The sequence below is a fragment of the Chelonoidis abingdonii genome, chromosome 2 (assembly GCF_003597395.2).
Source record: "Chelonoidis abingdonii isolate Lonesome George chromosome 2, CheloAbing_2.0, whole genome shotgun sequence".
In the NCBI taxonomy this organism is placed as follows: Eukaryota; Metazoa; Chordata; order Testudines; family Testudinidae; genus Chelonoidis; species Chelonoidis abingdonii.
In genome coordinates, this window is record NC_133770.1 from 159,737,095 (window position 1) to 159,751,205 (window position 14,111).

Here is a 14,111-nt window from a genome sequence, read left to right on the forward strand (position 1 = left end):
ACTATATAGCAGCAACAGCTCTTCTCGAAAGCAACAAAAGCAGATGCAAACAAGCTACACTCACTCCATTGCTGGATTAAATTCAAAGTGCTGTGGTCTTTACTGATGCTTTCTTATGGGTTTGGGTTTGACTCCCTCATACAAAATCACACCCATCACAAACCCCAATCACACATTTGCACTCCACAGGGATGCTGCTGGAGACTCATCTTGGGCTATTGGGTAAGAGAATTTTAAATGGCAGGACCCCCAGCTCTGTGTTCAGATTACGGTATCAGGCCCAGCTCTTGGTTTCTCCCACATTTAATCAATCAAACCCCATTGCTACAGCTGGGGAGATGAGGAACCTGTTCTAGATCTGTTGATTTTCATATCACTCTTTGGTGCTTCGGTAGGTACCAAGGTGACAGGGCCCTTTGAAAGGAAGAGAAAGACAATGCACAAAGAGAAGTTTCCTCATGCTTAAAGAATCAAGGCGTTTTGAACAGAAAGTGAAGGACTCACCGCAAATTCATTCTCCGGATCTTTTTCTCCTTTCCTAAATGGCCGAGAATATGTGAACTGCTGCACCTCATTGGCTCGGTAGTAGCTGAGGAAGAACCCAATAAATGGTGGGATTTCTCCTCCTCCTTTTGTTCTTTTCCAAAAATAGCTATGTTGAAACATGGTTGTGGCCCAGCCACGGTCTACAATTTTTTCTCCCCCGTGCACACTGCCAAAAGCCACATTCTGCCTATACCTTAGCCCTGAGGAGATGAGGATCAAATTGTGAGTACCCTCTGTTCTGCCTTGCAATGCCATTACTGGTCAGGGGAGATTAGGTAGCAGCTCTCCTCACCAAGTGGGTCCTGCTGCCAAGGGTGGGGGTAGAAGATCAGGATGCCCTGTGCCTACCAGATTTAAAACACAGCTCTTACATGCATAGGTGCCAACTTCTCCTGGTGCCGGTGGGTGCTCATGCCCCCTGCCGCCCCCATTCCAATCCCTTCCCCAAAGTCCCCTCCCCTACTCCTCCCCCTCATTGCCTCTATTGGACCCCTTCCCCAAATCCCCACCTCCTCCCCTGAGCACGCCACGTTCTCCCTCCTCCCCACAGCTTGCTATGCCATGGAACAGCTGTTTTGTGGTGGCAAGCATGGGAGGAGAAGTGGGGATGCGGCGTGCTCAGGACTGGAGACAGAGGTGAGCTGGGGGGGCGGTTGGCTGCCGGTGGGTGCAAAGCACCCACCAATTTTTCCCCATGGAGTCAGCGCCTATGGTTACATGTTTGTAAACACAATCTTCTGGCCAATGTGGACAGGACAACTCCCAGTGCCCCCACTCTCCCCGTTATATCACAACTATATAATAATCAAGGAACTTTGGAATTCCCACTCGTCCTGCAGGATGAATGCCACTAGCTACCATAATAGGGCAGGTAGGACTTGAAGGCTCTGGGGCTGTACACAAGCGTGTTTAAACACGGTTAATTTAGAACCAGCGGCGAGGGAATTCATATAGGGAGATCATGCTGGCTGAGCTCAGGGAAACGCAATGAACTCCATTAAAAACTCAACATTCATCTCCTCCCCAGATGGCTATGCTCTGAAATGAAAATATTCTGGCATCATAATCACTGGCCAGTGGCAAATGTGGAGCCTTTACGTTTCCAGGCGTATGTCTAGGAAAACCACAGCTCAGGCGGGCTAAATTGGGGTTGGTGCCCTTGATAACCCCCTCAGCTTTCCCAAGAGAGAACAAGAAAAGGAAAGGAAGTTACTTTAAGATCTGCTCCGGAACAGGTTTGTCTTTATAGTTGGGTGGCAGGTTCATCACAGGCTTCACTATAAAGCACTGCACATCTGAGGGATTCCTGTTAAGGATGGAAAACACCAGGATCTCTGAGGGGAGAATAAAAGAAGGAAGGGAAAATCCTTCTCATTTTCTTCTTCAGTGTCAGATTTCTGAACAAGCCGCGTGTCCTCTGCACTGTTGTCATGACATTTAAAGAATGTACATTGCTTATTAACAAGATCGAGTGTAACAGTGTGTGTGCACATCACCCTCTAAGAACTGGTACACAAAGAGCCAAAAGGATCTGCTGCTACTACCTCCAGCTAATAGAGTTTCCCTTGAGTGTTACAGACTTTGGAGACACGGAGTATGTCTACAGTTCGGCTGGAAGTGAGCCCCCCGGCTGGGTAGACAGACTTGTGGCACTGGCACTGGAGTGATGGTGCTAAAATAGCAATGTGGGCATTGTGGCTCAGGCTGGAGCTTCGGCTCTCAAGCCCACCCCACCACCAGGGAGCTCCAGCCCAAACTGCAGCAGCCACACTGCTATTTTTGGCAGGATAGCTTGAGCACTCCTAGTAAGAGACTGTGCCCACCTGGGTCAGGAGGCTTGCTCTGAGCTGCAGTGCAGATTTACTCTAAGAGTACAGGCTTCTAGTCCCAACTCCACAGAGGCATGTGTGTTTTGGAGGAGAGTGGGGTGTTGCGTACTTACTTCAAGACCTTCTAAGTACATTGAACAATAAGGAGCCCACTTCAAAGCTCTCGGCCATAAAACAGACTTGGATAAAGCTACCTAACAAACATAGGCTGTTTTGCTCTTAAATCAGTGAAGAGGTGTTTCTCATCCCAGCTCTATGTTGGAGATTAAATAAATAATAATACCATGGTCTACAACAGTGGCCTAAAACACAACACTTTAAATTAGTGTTACTGCAGTATTTTGGGCCACTGTTCTGTTCTACTGAAGACGTTCCAAAAGTAAAACCCTGAATGAAAAGGAAGACACATAATCTGGCCCTGTCATCTAATATTGCTGTTGATCAGCTGCTTTGCTCCTCCCCAGAACTGGCTGCATTTCAACGGTGGTTGATGTAATTCCCTATATATTCCTTATCTCACTGAGGTGTTGCAAGGTTTAATGAAGGTCTGTAACACACTTTGAGTTCCTTTGGTGAAACAACCATAAAAGGGCAAGACGCTATTTTAATAGAGAGAGAGTGCGTGCCGGAGGGAGGGAGGATATGGCTTCTGTTAAAATTTTTAAAGGGTCTGAAAGAAGCAGGATTTCAAACATAAAAATAAAAAAAGCTTGTGTCATAAACAGATAGCTAAGGGTTAATGTTTCTTTTAGCTGTAAAGGGTTAACAAAGGGAACCACACACCTGACCAGAGGACCAATCAGGAAACCGGATTTTTTAAAGCCCAGGGAGGGAATTTTGGGGTGTGTGTCTTTTGTCTGTCTCTCTGTTCTGTGCTCTCTCGACTATGAGAGGGATTTCTATCTCCAGGCTTTTCTAATCTTCTGTTTCCAAGTGTAAGTACAAAAGGTAGAAGACAATAGGGTTTTATATTGTTTTTTGTATTTACATGTGTGTAGTTTGCTGGAATGTTTTAAATTGTATTTCTTTTTGAATAAGGCTGTTTATTCATTTTTCTTTTAAGAAATTTACCCTGTATATTGTCAACCTTGATACAGAGAACATTTTTATGTCTTTTTCTTTCTTTTTATATAAAGTTTTCTTTTTAAGACCTGTTGAATTTTTTTCCTAGTGGGGACTCAAAGGGATTGAGCCTGCAACTCACCAGGGAATTGGTGGGGAAGAAGGAAACGGGAGGGAAGGGAAAATCTCTTTGTGTCAGTTGCAAAGCGTACCTTTGCAGGGACTCTGACTAGGGTGAGAGAAACTTGATCTCTCTGTGTTTGCATTTCAAGGACTTGAAACGGTATCTCCTAGTGTACCCAGGGTGGGAAGCTGGGGAAGGAATAAGGAGGAGTCAAGGGGAGGTGGTTATTTCCCTTGGTTGTAGACTCAGGGCATCTGAGTCTTGGGGTCCCCCAGGGAAGGTTTGGGGAGACCAGAGGGCGCCAGAGACTGGAAATCTGGCTGGTGGCAGTGCTATCAGATCCAAGCTGGTAATTAAGCTTGGAGGTTTCATGCAGGCACCCACATTTTGGACTCTAAGGTTCAGAATTAGGAATTATGCTTATGATAGCTTGACATTGAACTACCCACAGAATCATCAGCCTATCTGTGGTAACAGTGTACTTGGAGCAATAGTACTGCCTGGCCTTTCATATGGATTTAATAAGAGACAGAAATGGACCTGTACCAGACCCAAACAATCCAGCTGCTCCTTCTTATAATGGACCAAGCCAAAGCCCCTGCACCCAAACATCCCTGAACTTGGGAAGAGTTCATATCTGCATCCATGTTGTGCAGCTCAGGCCTATCCCTGGCCAAAATGTTAGTGCAGACACAAACAGATGCAAAGGAAGCAGCTGAAACAGCAGAAATGAAGGAGGCAATTTTTATACCAAGTTTGGTCTTGTATGAATTTTTCTAAGTGGATAGCTGGCTGGGTTGATGTGTGCAGGGGAAGCTGCCTGAGCTCTGTCTTTGCTGTGGAGAACTTCACAGATTTTTAAGGACAGAAAAAATCATCGGTCTGACTTCCTGTCTGACAAAGACCAGAGAATTTCACTAACCTATCTCTGCACTGAGCCCAGTAATTTGTGTTTGCTAAAGCACAATTTCCAGAAAGGCATCTGGGCCTTGAAGACACCAAGAGAATCTACCACTTCCCTTGGGCATTTGTTAATCACCCTTACTGTTAGCAAAGAGAAGTCTTGAGCCTGATTCTCCACTCTGTTGCATCAGTTTTATGCTGCTGTTGTTGACTGAGTTACTCCAGTATAAAGAGAGGCGGAAATCAGTGTCTGGGGCTATGAACCTAGCACCTTTCATCAGCACTTATAATGATTACAAAAATTAAAAGTATCAACTTCTGGGAGGAAATAATCAGATTCCTCATGACTGCCAATAAATTGCACTGTCCAGAAGACATGAGACATGGCACCTCTTTGTACCCCAATTTCACCCCTTGTATGCCAGAATGGATCAGACCCATGGTCTATCTAGCCCAGGGTCTTGTCTCCCAACAGTGACCAGCGCCACTTGCTAGGAAGGTGCAAGAAACCCCAGAGTGGGTAGCTGGGGGATAATCTGACCCCCACAGAAGTGTCATCTTAACTTCTAACAGACTGGTTTAAATTCTGAAGCATGAGGTTTTATATCCCTATTCATTTTTTAGCATTGTAATTATTCTATTTCTATGTCATCCATATAGAAGTCTGATTCCTCTTTGAATTTTGCTAAGTCCTTGACCTCAAAGACATACTGTGGCAATGAGTTCTGCAGTCTAATTACATGTTGTGCAGAAAAAGTACCAGCATGACAGATTCTGCCACTTCAAGCAGAGGAAGTAGGGCTTGAATATGTCAAACCAAACAATAGCTAAAAGATACACTGTTTAGGGGAAGACTTGATCTCTTCTCCTGGAGGGGTAGTGCTGGTCATCTTCTCAGCGTTTGGAAACTGGGTCAGCAATTTCAGGTTGAAGTCTTCCCTCCGTTCATACTCTTTGCCACGGTAGATAAAGATTTTATTCTGCGGGCAGCAAGAAGAAATGAGAATTAGACACGACTAAGGCTGCAATCTGGGTGGTTTAAATTTATGCCAAGATGTGTTTTACTTATGAATTCATTAATAGATTAGATGATTACAGTTGTCATCAAATCTGACCATCTAGTCTGATCACATGCATAACATAGGCCAGAGAACCTCACCCATTAATCCCTCCATCATACATGGTCTAGTGGATAAACTACTCCCCAAAAGCTCAGGTGATCATGGTTCAAGACAGGAAATTTCAGACTGACACATCTGGAGACTTTCTGATTAACTAGATTTGATAGACATCAGCAGAACAAGCTCCTCCAACAGATGTTGGCATGCCTCAGCTGGAGGGACCCCTTTAAAGGTAAGAAAGCATGTGCAAGTCCATGATCCACTCCATCTCTAGCCTCTCGCAGAGACTGCTGACCTTTTGGCCAACTGCATCAGTGGTTCTGCAGTGTGGCCATTAAGTACTGGACTGACACCAACTCATTACACACAGGCCATCAGTGATGACTTTTGATCAACGAGCTGGATTCAAAGTGGTGACCTAGAAATGAAAGTTTCCCATTGGCAATACCCTATGCCATCCAGTCCCACTCCAGGTAATTGGTATTAATAAGCTTGGTTTCCATTTAGGGCAAATAGCTTCAAAGCCATCCCAGTGTGAAATGTAAATGTTTGTGTCCACCACTCCACTTCTCTTTTTAAAATACATTGGCTGGAACATTTCAGAACACGTTGCACTTTGCCGCTCTGACTCATGGTGGCTGGCTTTACAAATGATAGCCAGTGTGGATACAGCACTAATGCAACCCTGAACATAGGTGCCGACTCTGTAGGTGCTCTGGGGCTGGAGCACTCACGGGGAAAAATTAGCAGGTGCTCTGCACCCACTGTCAGTCCAGCTCCCCCTGCCCCCTCCTCGACGCCTTCTCCTCCCCCAAGTGTGCCATGTTCCCAGTCCTCCCCTCCCCCGGCCACTTAACAGCTGTTTGGCAGCTCTTTGGACTTTTCTGAAGGGAGTGGGAAGAGCGAGGGCGTGGTGTGCTCAGGGGAGGAGGTGGAGAAGAGGCAGGGACTTGGGGGAAGGGGGTGGAATGGGGGCAGGACGAGGGCAGTGCAGGGGCAAGAAGAGGCGGGATGGGGGTCAATCACCCACTGGGCAAAGGGGAAGTAGGCGCCTAAGACCCTGAACAGGAAGCATCTTTGCATTACAGTGCATCCGGGAGAGACAGAGTCTCACTAACATTCTGAAGTGAAGTGACCCATATCCTTGGATTAGACCGATTCAGTCTGGAGACACATGGGGTCAATTATTTACAAGAAAAAACCCACTCTCACAATGAAGATCACTGGGATAAGCAGTTAAGACACTATGGAGAACACAAACATATGGAAGATTCCCTCGACACCCATATAAGACCACGTGGATCACCCAGCAGACTAGGGGCAACAAGCTGTCCTGAAATCTCATTTATACTAGAGCCAAGGGGCCTGAGTGTAATTGAGAATTCAGGCCATTTCCATTTAGAGTGAGATTTTCATACCACTGAAGCAATTTTGATGGTCAACTCATAGGTATTTGGCATCAAAATCCTCTAGAAAGCTCTGATATCTCTAGGGTTTCCTATAGAACCCATCACTAGAATGTCTGAGCACATGCAGGAGTCTTACCCGGAGGAATGAGGGGAAACCCATCCCATAATACCCAACAGCAAAATACTCGGGCTGAGGTCTCATTGCCTTCATAATATTCTCATAAAACGTGGCTCTTTTTTTCTGGGGAAAAAGGAAAAGAAAACCCTGGATGTGTTCATTTCTGAGCTCACCGAGACATTGTCAGGCATATTTACAAAGTCGTTTTCTCACCCTGTACTGTTAGCAACACATCTATGAAATATTACTTAGACTGTTAAATCCAAAAGAATTGTAAAAAACCATCAATTTAATGTTTGCTTATCCCGTGTTAGCACTCTTGTACTTCACTGACACAGGGACTGGTTTTGGTCATAGTCAAGGTCGCTTTCTGGTTCTCATGCACTAGATCAATGCTACAATTTTTGTGACTGCACTGTCTTCACAGATATTACAAAATAAACATGATATGAGGCTGCCCAAACAAAACAGTGTCAAACATCCAGGCATAGGAAGAAGTGGAGCAGGGACACAAATGGCCGCTGGTTTTATCTTTGCAGGTTAAATAAGACAGTAAGCTTTCTAGGACAGGAACCCATCTCTTTGTTCTGTGTAGGCGCAACGGGGTCCTATCCATGAGTGCAGCTTGCCAGGTGCTATGGCAAGAATAAGCTAGTGAGATATAGTTTTAAAGTTATGAGCAAAATGTATTATACTTGTATGGAAATGTTAATTTATTAGTGTAAAGGAGGGTAAAACACCTGTATAATTTAAACTATGGTATATTCCGTTCATGTATGTTAATGGCAAAAGAAAGTCTAAAAAAACAGGCATGAAAATATTCCTCTTGAATCTTAAGCTTTGCAAAAAATCTTTACACAAATAAAAACCTGAACTACCCAGCAACATCCATTTAAACATGCAGCAGCCCAACCCAAGCTAGAAAAAGGGACCTTACCAAAAGATTACTAAGCCCCTCGTAATCAAAGACTTTGTTCTCGTACATGTCAGCCAACTCTTTGCTTAGCTGGATTGCTTTCTCCCACATCTCCAGGAAAGAAACAAAACAATAATAAAAAGAACATTTATTATAAAAGCATTCATTACCTACCATAGGTAAATAAGAAATTTTACTGACTACAAGTAGTTTTTTTGTTAAAACATCTGACATTCCAGAGGGCGTCACACTATACGGACTATATTTCTGACTATGTTCACGATAATTCTATAGCACTTTTCATCTGTAGATCTCAAAGTGATTTACAATGAAGGGTCAGTATCACTAGCCTTGATGGGGAAACTGAGGCAGTGAGAGGGGAAATGACATGCCCAGGGTCAGATAGTAAGACAAAGGAGCCCAGGTCTTCTGACTCATGTCTAGTGATCCACTGGACCATGCTGCCTCTATCCTGAGTCTTTTTGCTTCTTACCAATGAGACATTTTCTTGTAAATATTACTGGTCAAATCCTCTCCTCAGCACACACCCTGAAGAGTATCCACCCCAACTGAAACCACTCTTCCAAGGCAATTACGCTCACCAGGGGGAAGGAATGGGAGAGCCATCTGTTAAGAATTCCGCTAATGGGGGCTCAGTACAATCGATCACATTTTTCCCCCACCATTCAAAATTTTGATACAAATGTTTGTCAGAGGAAAAAGAAAAACAACTGTAATGACCCCCACCCCGATATTCTGCTAACTCTAGAGTTGAGGGTGCTCAGCATCATGCAGACCTTTGGCTCACAGGTAGCACTGGATTTTCAAAGGAGTCTAAGAGAGTTAAGCACCCAATTCCCATTGAAATTCAATTGAATCCTTTGAAAAAATCCTAGCTTTTTGATTTTCACACAGGCCTGTTACATTATCATCTTTCCAGATCAATTTGTTTGTAAGAGACACTCAAGATCCACAGGGAGACTCACTTTGCCCTTGTTGAAGAAAGAGATGATTTCTTGGTAGAGTTTTTCCTTGAGTTCCTGTTGTGAATAAACATAGTAGCTGTCCCTCTGCAGCAGATGGGGAGCACATGGCTTATCGGACCACTGGGAAAAGGGAAAAACAGTTGAAAAGAACTGGGATATATTCAGCCAAATGTGAGCGGGTTCAGCTCCTGTGGATGTGTCTGAACCAAATTCAGCAGCAATGCAAGGGGAAGTGTAAGTTACGCCGCAGCAATAAATGGTCAGAAAATGGAGTAAGACCTTGTCTACACCCAAAAGTCGCACTGGTTTAACTTATATCAGTTTAAAAACCAATCAAGGGCTTGGATACACTTGCAGATGTAGAGTGCTGAGAATTAAACCAGCCTTTGGAGACCGCAGCAGGGAAAACGCTACCGTGTGTTTTACCCTGTCAGTTGCAAGCGCACTGGCATGGCCACATTAGCAGCTCTTGCAATGCCACAAAAAGCAGTGCATTGTGGTAGCTATCCCACTATGAAAGTGGCTGCAATGTGTTTTTCAAATGGGGTGGGGTAGGGTGTGGAATGTAACGGAGTGTGTTGTGTGTCTGTGGGGGGAGAGACAGTGTGTTTTGGGGGCTGAGAATGTGTCAGCATGCTGTCTTGTAAGTTCAGACAGCAGCAGACCCCTCTTCCCCCTGCACACGCACAACAGCAGCAATCCACACTAATGGTTTGCTTTGTCCCAGAGCAGATGGAGCTTTGAAAGGGGATATCCACATGCCTGTAGCCGATCTCAAAATAATGACAAGAGTGGCCACTTGACTTCAGGGGATTATGGAACTTTTCCGGAGGCCAATCACAGTGCAGTAATGCAACTTCTCATCCACACTGATGCTGGGGTGTTTCAGCCAGGGCGCAGCAAGTGTTATGCTTCTCGTGGAGGTGGATTAACAGGAGCACTCCAGCTGCAGAGTCCAGGTGCAATACATGCCTTGCCAGTACAGACACCTCAGGAGTTAGGGTGCTTGGGACTGCTTTAATGAGCTCTTACTTGCAAGTATAGCCAAGCCCTTAGTTAAACTCGTGCAAACTGCTTTGTGGATGCTCTTATATCAGTTTGAAACTGGTTATACAGATTAAGCATCTATACATTTACTGATGCAAACTAAACGGACATAAGCGAAGTTTAAATAGATGTAAGAGTAAGAGTGTCTGCACACAAGTTGCACTGGTTTAACTAAACTGGTATAAAATCACATCTTTAGTTACACCAATGAGTGTGTGTGTGTGAGAGAGAGAAATGGACATAATTGCTTACCTGCACGCAGCACCGCACCTTGAATTTTAATTTAAGGTATCATTTTAAACAAATCAAAGCCCAATGGCTGCGTGGAAGCTCTTATTTCAATCCAAGACAGGATTTTTTGGCACAAGTTCAAGCTAAACAGCAAAAAGCCATTCTGAAGCCAAAATAGGAGTATCCACACTGAAATTTGCACCAGTTTAATTAAATCAGGGCACATCTGTGTGTAGATAAGACCTCATTGATACACAAGTGGGAGGAAAGGGGTGTGGCAGCAAGAGAAATTAACAGGTAGGTTTATGAGTAAGCAGTACCCTGGATGCCCAATACACTTTATTTTACCCCGGACCATCTCGAACAGTCCTGGAAAGAAACTCAGCACTGGTGTTGATAGGTGGAACTTGGCACTTGTCTATGCCAGGGTTGAACTCCATACCCACAGAGTGCCCAATTAATGGTAAGTAATCATTTTTCACACCAGTGTGCTGATCCTTAACCCCTTAGTCACATGAGCAGTCATACTGAAGCCAATGAGACTACTAAAATAAAAAATCCAATATCCATCAGTAGATCTCAGAGCACTTTGGAAAGGAAGGTCTGTATCATGATGGTGATCAATTGTTCTCCATGTCCTTCAACCATCAGGCAAGAAGTAACCGGCTCAGTTTGCAGCAAGGGAGATTCAGGTCGGATATTAGGGATGGTCTAGATAATACTTAGTCCTGCCTTGAGTACAGGGGACTGGACTAGATGTGACCTCTCAGGGTTCCTTCCAGTCCCACGATTCTAAGAAAACATTCTAGCTCTAAGGATAGTTAAAAGCACTGGAACAGGGTACCAAGGGAGGCTGTGGAATCCCCGTCATTACACTGCTGCTTTCATCACCTACCTGTTTTCTACCCAGTTTATACCTGATGTGCAACTTACACAACTTTTTGGGTCCTTGGCAGCCTCTTCAGTTTAAAAATCACACAGATTTATTATCCTGCATTGTTTGGTTGTCTTTGTCAACCCGAAAATCTCCAAACTCTGTAAAAATACTAAAATTGCGTCTAATGAATCACCTTAAGGAGTTCTGCATGGAGAAGCAGAGTGTATGCTGCCTCTGTGAAGTTCTCACAGTCCCTGTGTAGGTCCCGGAGTTTATACAGATACCTAGGTGAATGAGAAGCAAACAGGGATTTGAGCTGAAGGCTCCTGTACTGACACGCCCAAAAGCAGTGAGAATAAAACATTTCTGTAAGCGATTCTGGAGGCAGCCAACTTGCCTGATGTATATGTCCTCCCGTTTCTTCTCCTTATAAAAATTCTGCCAAGAAAAATAACACACAGTTATGAAGCTAGTGTAAAAACTACTAAATTCACAGTGTATCAGGCAAATTACCTGTTTAGGGCTATCAATCTTAGGTACTTATCTCAGCACCTCACAATCTTCAATATATTCATCCTCACAACACTCCAGTGAGGTAGGGAAGTGCTATCATCCCTAGATGGGGAACTGAAGCACAGAGAGGCTAAGTGACTTGACCAAGATCATGCAGGTAATCTGTGGCAGAGGAGTTGAATGTAGATTTCCCAAGTCCTAGGCTAATGGCCTAAGCACCTTCCTCTTGTAACACATGTGGGCTCTCAGGCACACTTCTGTAACCCATGAAGAGACTGGCAGCTGAGAGAGGGTCAAGGAACCAAGCTTAATTTCTAACCTCTATCAATTTTGGAGTGATAAGTGCGAGGTGACGAGTCGTCCCTGAACTAAGGCACATGCAGGGATGAGCCAATCCACAAGCCAAGAGCTGGTCTGGTGACTCTCAGAGCACATATATAAGCCTCACAGGTCGCCGTGAGGCCAGCAGGCAGGTTGCCTATGGCAGCATGCCTATGGCAGCATGCCTGCAGAGAGTCCGCTGGTCCCGTGGCTTCGGCGGACCTCCCGCAAGCGTGCCGCCGAATCCGCAGGACTGGGGACCTCCCACAGGCAAGCCATCGAAGGTAGCCTGCTTGCCATGCTTGGGGCGGCAAAATACCTAGAGCCGCCCCTGATTCCAGCTCTGACACTTAGCTGAACAGACGATCCAGTTCAAATGAGGTTAAGAGCTCTAAATTTGATGCTGAGTCTTTTTTCAGGGGTTCAAAACATTTGGTTATCTTCTCTCAACCTATAATTTTCTATGATCACTGCTGTTTCTGAGTACCCAAGCTCTGGTAGAGGTACCATTGGCATAACATGGCTACTAGGAGAACTTTTACTGTGGCACAGGTGTATCGGTACACTGGACCACTGTAAGATTGTAAGTGTAGACATGGCCTAAGGGACCACTATGATCATCTAGTCTGACCTCCTGGATTTGCAGGCTGTAGAATTTCTCCCGGAGGCTTGATTAAAATATATGTCTTTTAGAAAGATATTTAATCTGGACTTAAGGATTCTCACCTTTCATGTTCTCCTGTTTTTTTCCTGCAGAGTCAGGAATGACTCAATTTTCAGAGTGAATCTCAGGTGCAAGCTAAGGCCTGGGCTACACTAGCAGGGAGGTTCGAACTAAGATACACAACTTCAGCTACAGTATTCGCGTAGCTGAAGTCGAAGTATCTTAGTTCGACTTACCTGGCTGTCCTCACAATGGCAAGTCGACTGCTGCAGCGCCCCCATCGACTCCACTTACTCCTACTGCCGAGATGGAATACGGGTGTCCATTAGCGGATCGATGTATTGTGTCCAGATGATACGCAATAAATCAATCCCCGATACATCGAATGCTACCCACTGATCCAGCGGGTAGTATAGACGTACCCTAAGCCTGACACCTGCACTCTGGAAATACCAGGTCTGTCCAATGATTATAATGTTAAAAGCAAGTCAGTCAATTAGCACCAGAGCCCTCCCCCTCCTACCAGCACGTTGACAGTGCAGCTCATACGGTTCTCCTTGCTTTCATCATGCATAATGGTCCTGTAGTCCAAGAGATTTTCTAGCAGGCTGCTGACCAGCAAAGCAAACACCTCTCCAGAACTCGACAGGTATTTGTGCTTTCGGCAGTGCTCCAGCAGGCTGAATGCATATCGTCCGTGGAAAGAACAGAGAAATACAGAAGAGAAGAGAGAGTCTGTTAAAGTTCTGGATTGTACTTCTACTACTAACAGAATTTTATTACCATAATTCCTAAGTCACTGGGCCAAAAGGTTCTAATGGAGACACATGGAACTTCATTATAGAGGCTTTTGGCTTCTCTGCTTTGCTCATCAGAAAGCTAGAAGCTATACAGCACCTAACACAAGGGCTCTCTGACCTAATTTGGAGCCAGTAGGTGCCGCTGTAATGCAAAAAAACAACAAAGGTATAATGTTAAGCCAATCAGTCTGTCTCGGCAGTAGCCAATTCATACTAAGATCACTGTGGGTTGCACCTTCTCTATGTTACTCATTCATCTGAAGTAGTGAATTAGGGTTTCTTAGTGTTCTTCCGAGTGTGTTTCAAACACTTACAGTTTCTCCAGCAAGGTCTTGTATTGCTCGTCCCCTCGGCCCCCTTCCACTTCCTGGTCCAGTTTGGTTATCAACTCGTTTTCAAGCTAAAAAAACACACACATAAAAATCCAAAATGGGAACAAATCCTGAGCACTTGGAATGAAGCCCAGATGTTTTTACAGGATACATTTCTGAATTGTCCCATGATGGAGCACTGATCTAATTGGCCAAACTGGAGGATGATTTTACCCAAGGAAAAGATAGAGAAGACGGGGAAGGAGTCAGGAAATGTGAACAGCTCCCCTCCTCAAACCAGAAGTCACAGGAAATTGATCATCTGGGATATAG

The 14,111-nt window shown here is 44.7% G+C and overlaps 1 protein-coding gene across 1 annotated transcript in view; it reads right to left on the minus strand.

The window, feature by feature from the left end:
* Positions 1-14,111, minus strand: part of DOCK5 (dedicator of cytokinesis 5) — a 134,047-nt gene that overhangs the window by 16,112 nt on the left and 103,824 nt on the right. The window contains exons 34-43 of the mRNA XM_032795300.2: positions 13,782-13,867; positions 13,191-13,347; positions 11,567-11,607; positions 11,363-11,453; positions 9,015-9,134; positions 8,050-8,139; positions 7,131-7,235; positions 5,303-5,444; positions 1,760-1,841; positions 505-589 (exon numbers count right to left, since the gene is read on the minus strand). Of these exons, the coding sequence (XP_032651191.1) occupies positions 505-589; positions 1,760-1,841; positions 5,303-5,444; positions 7,131-7,235; positions 8,050-8,139; positions 9,015-9,134; positions 11,363-11,453; positions 11,567-11,607; positions 13,191-13,347; positions 13,782-13,867 (999 nt within the window). The remainder of the gene's footprint in view (positions 1-504; positions 590-1,759; positions 1,842-5,302; positions 5,445-7,130; positions 7,236-8,049; positions 8,140-9,014; positions 9,135-11,362; positions 11,454-11,566; positions 11,608-13,190; positions 13,348-13,781; positions 13,868-14,111) is intronic.